Here is a 4,352-nt window from a genome sequence, read left to right on the forward strand (position 1 = left end):
GTTATATTTAGCAGAACGCTCATGAATCTAACATAATAACATTTAATGCTGGACTTACAGAGAATAAGGGATCTGTCCCATCCATTCACACGAAGAAGGCAAATAAGCATTGTATAATTGTCACTCGTTTCATTCTAAAGAGGCTACCGTATATAACCCTTCTAGAGCATATTTTATCATATAAGCCAATAAATTGTAAACAAGTATCATCATAAGGAGAATTTTTAGTGTTTTAAAACAAATATCTACAACAAAAAAAAGCAGCCAAAGCCTAACATGCTTCTCAACAGCCAACTTAAATTTGCATACAGCTGTAGCATTTCTAATAATTTCCTGCAATTATCAGATACAAAGTGACAGCAACTTAAAGAACCACTGACCTCTGGATCATCAAAAGCCGCATCAACATCATCTAAATCAATGTCTTCAATTTCAGGAAGTTTGACCGGGATATAATTCCTTTTAAACCACTCATCATTTCGGATCTCTTCAATTTGAATGCGCTGCACAAAATTATTCACACAAGGAAATGAAGAGATTAATGCTGCCCAAACATACTTTCTTCAAATTTACAAAGAACAAAGCACATATTCATGGTTATGGGTGAACAACACTTAAATTTGGTTCGTGATAAGTACTTCATGTTTAGAAAAGCTCGGTAGCTTTATAAACATGTGGGAAATACACAAGTTCAAGCGTAAGAATCTTCGCAACCATATTTTATTTTCTAATCTCATCTTCCTACTGTAAGTCTCAGTCCAGCAAAATGATAAACTAAAGCAATTGCAACAACTCGATAGGTGACATGTGAAGTTGCATATGGATCATATAATTAACAACATGAGTATTTATCAAGAAAAGGACTTTGAATTAACAATGAATAACCAAGGGGCCATAAAGAATCTTAACCCCAGAACTCAGCTTGATGCACTGTGATAAATAGATATAAATTAGAAAGCAGAAAAAACTCACTGTTTCAGGGTTCGGGTCTAAAATTCGATGGATCAAGGACTTCGCTCCAAGTGGGAACCAGGATGGACAAGAAAACTCTGCTTTCTCGATCTGAATAAAGTATTTAGAAAAGTTATAATAGAAATAGAGTATGTGGCATTACAATTCCTACACACACCAAATATTCAAAGCCCCCGCATGTCATGCATGGTATCTTTTTTATAATTATTCCTCTACACAATAAGAGTAATCTATATAGACGTGATAACATTATGGCTAAATACCTTGCCATAAAGTGTTGTAAGATCGATCTCATCAAATGGAAGATACCCCGCCATCAGAACATATAGGACCACACCACATGACCATATATCCGCACAAGCACCGTTATAACCCTTATGACTAAGAACCTGCAACACAAGAACCAAATAGAACATAAACGAATCTCGAAATATGATAGTTAATTGAATCAGACAAAAAATCTCAACCAGTCACCTCTGGCGCAACATAATTAGGAGTACCGCAGGTTGTCCGAAGAAGGTCGACTCCCTGCGACAAAATATTGTCATCAGCACCATTTATATCATTTTCATGTGTTCATCTTTGCTCATTTACAGATAATAATTAGCAAAGATCTCACTTCTGCAGGTATTGCGCTGAGCCCAAAATCAGAGATTTTAAGATTTCCTTGTGAATCTAGTAATAGATTTTCAGGCTGCAAGCAAGTAACACGGAAGTGAATTCTCAGTTCAATGAGTAACTAAGGTTTCTTTTATACATGTCCAAGAACACCTTTAAGTCTCTGTGATAGACTCCCTTGCTGTGGCAAAAATCCACGCCATCAATGAGCTGCTGGAAGTATCTTAGAGATTCAGATTCACTGAGTCGCCCATGGTGAACCTAGATCATAGATTTTGTATAAAATTATCACAAGACCACATAATGTTCCAGAAGCAATTGCTCTCAAAGTGAATGGACTCACAATTTTATCAAACAATTCACCACCAGTGATAAATTCCAAGATGATGTAAATCTTTGTGCGGCTTGCTATGACCTAATAGGAACAAAATTCCAGTAAGTCAGTTTAACCAATCAGCAAAAAACTATCCAACAAAAGAACCTAAAAGATTCTCTTTCCAATCTTATTGCAAAACAACTTAAAACTGATACTCTTGAATTTAAGCCATGCCTCGTGTAATCGAACAACATGTGGATGTCTAACACGCTTCATTATAGATATCTCTCTCTTTATCTGCAGGACGATAACGACAATCTGGTTAATCATAAATTTTAGATCAGCTAACTGCAAAATCTTTAGGGGCATCCAAAGCGAAAACATAGCATAACTCCAGTCTGTGCACTAAATTCTATTTAGAGCCCAGCAGGTGTGTACTAACTTGTGGAAATCAAACCTACGGGCAACTTTGACTAGAATTCTGAAAATATCCGAGTCACGAAATTCTCACCAAATTTCGAGGTTCACTCCAAATTCAAATAAGAAATTCTCAACCGTCAGCAATTTGATATACGGAAACAAAAGATAACCAGAAAGGAATCATAAACAATGAAAGAAACACTAATTCTGCCAAAACTTCTCCTCCATTTAGCTCATAGCAACACTGCGACAATTCCTTTCTCTTGAGTCCCAAACTCCATAAAACCTCAACAAAAACTAAAAAAACACAAACAAACGAAGAAACTTGAAAGCACCCTGTTCCTTCCAGACTCCAACCAAACCAATTTCGACAAAACATAAAAAAATATCCCGAAGAGTAAAAAAACCTACCTGATCAACCATCTTGTGTTTGATGATGGTGGAGCGATCGAGCACTTTCATGGCCACACTTTCTCCGGTCTCTGTATTCTGAGCAAACTTCACTTTTGCAAATGTTCCTTCTCCAATTGTCCTCCCCACCTCATACTTCCCAACTTTTCTTATCACCATTTTTCAACCTTCTTCAATCACTGTGTTTTCAGCATCGATTTCTCAAATAACCAATCTTCACCTTCTTCAATGACTCTAAGTTTTCACCATCGATTTCTCAATAAGAAAACATATGTTGTTGTATGGGCCACAAGAAAACTAGCCGCTTACGCTTTGGTTCTTCGATGACTTTATACCCATTCCCAGAAATATAAATCGAATTCCCAAAGTGGGTTCCGGAAAGAAAGGATTAAAAAATAAAGTAAAGCAGTTCAAAATGGAGATGGCGATTGACACTGGACATCCATTCAGCAATGAGTGGAAAATGGTTTAATATTGCCACCTTTTCGGCAAAAAGAAAATTCTCCTACTGTTATTCTTGTGATAATTTTTAGTAATTCCAAATGGAAGGATGGCAGTGGGCTGAAATTTGAGTGGGCGATCGGCGGCTCAGCCGCACTTTTGGGCCGCGCGCAGGGTGGCGTATTAGGGAGTAGAACCCATACTTAATAGCTGCTGTTAGCTAGTGTTCAAATTGTCTCGAACGAGATGTATCCCTCTTTTAACTAGCACAAAATTTTTCATAAGACGATCTCACGGATCAATTTTGTGAGTCGAATATTTTATTTGGGACGTCCATTAAAAAGTATTAATTTTTATGTTAAGAGTATTACTTTTTTATTGTAAATATCAGTAGGATTGACCCGTCTCACATATAAAAATTAAAGAGACCGTCTCACAAAAAACTTACTCTTTAATTAGTAAATAAATTTATTTTTTAAATATATTTGTTTACGTAAAGAAATCGTTTGATATGAATAATAAAATATAATATTATTATATGTTCTTATTTCATCTAATGTTTGACTCAGTTTTACGATAGTTTTCGTCAAATATCATCTTATTATCTATAAATTGGTTTGTTATTTATATAATATGTATAATTTATTGTCTTCCATGAATATTTTTAAAAATTTATATAAATACATTTAATCTTTGAGATTTATCATTAATATCTTTAATGACATATTTGGTAGAATTATATTCATTATTGGTATGACATTGGAACGGTCATCTCATATTCATAAGAATAGTCATTCTTGTTGAAAAATTATTTAAAAATGTGAAAAATATTTGTGTTGAAAATGTGAATGTTGAATGTTGAAAATTAGGTATTGAATATTGAAAATTAGTGTGTGATGATGTAGGTAATGATGTATTTTATTTTTGGATTATTTGTAAAAATTTTCTATAAATAGATATCTCATTTGTGAAGAAAAATCACAATTAAGTTGAGAGAAAAATATTATAAAGTGTGTAGTGTGATAATTTTGAGAGTTTGAGATTTTTACTTTTTACCGTAAATTTTTACTTTTTCACAACACGTTATCAGCACGAAGCTCTAAAAGTCCTCCATATTTTTCCAAGCTCCAAAACAGAAGAAAAAGGTAACAAAAGTAATAATATTTATTTTATT

At 34.2% G+C, this 4,352-nt stretch overlaps 1 protein-coding gene across 2 annotated transcripts in view; it reads right to left on the minus strand.

Moving 5' to 3' along the window:
* Window positions 1-3,405, minus strand: part of LOC140961696 (CBL-interacting serine/threonine-protein kinase 8-like) — a 5,489-nt gene extending 2,084 nt beyond the window's left edge. Inside the window, exons 1-10 of one of the 2 annotated variants that reach the window (XM_073420358.1) lie at window positions 2,958-3,405; window positions 2,738-2,904; window positions 2,141-2,203; window positions 1,934-2,005; window positions 1,744-1,851; window positions 1,592-1,666; window positions 1,447-1,500; window positions 1,236-1,361; window positions 973-1,062; window positions 381-503 (exon numbers count right to left, since the gene is read on the minus strand). In XM_073420358.1, coding sequence (XP_073276459.1) covers window positions 381-503; window positions 973-1,062; window positions 1,236-1,361; window positions 1,447-1,500; window positions 1,592-1,666; window positions 1,744-1,851; window positions 1,934-2,005; window positions 2,141-2,203; window positions 2,738-2,896 — 870 coding nt within the window. In that variant the 5' untranslated portion in view covers window positions 2,897-2,904; window positions 2,958-3,405. Of the gene's footprint in view, window positions 1-380; window positions 504-972; window positions 1,063-1,235; window positions 1,362-1,446; window positions 1,501-1,591; window positions 1,667-1,743; window positions 1,852-1,933; window positions 2,006-2,121; window positions 2,204-2,737 lie in introns of both variants that reach the window. The other variant, XM_073420359.1, reaches the window with a different exon arrangement.
* Between the last annotated feature and the right edge of the window lie 947 nt (window positions 3,406-4,352).

The sequence above is a fragment of the Primulina huaijiensis genome, chromosome 16 (genome assembly GCF_012295235.1).
Source record: "Primulina huaijiensis isolate GDHJ02 chromosome 16, ASM1229523v2, whole genome shotgun sequence".
NCBI classification, from domain to species: Eukaryota; Viridiplantae; Streptophyta; class Magnoliopsida; order Lamiales; family Gesneriaceae; genus Primulina; species Primulina huaijiensis.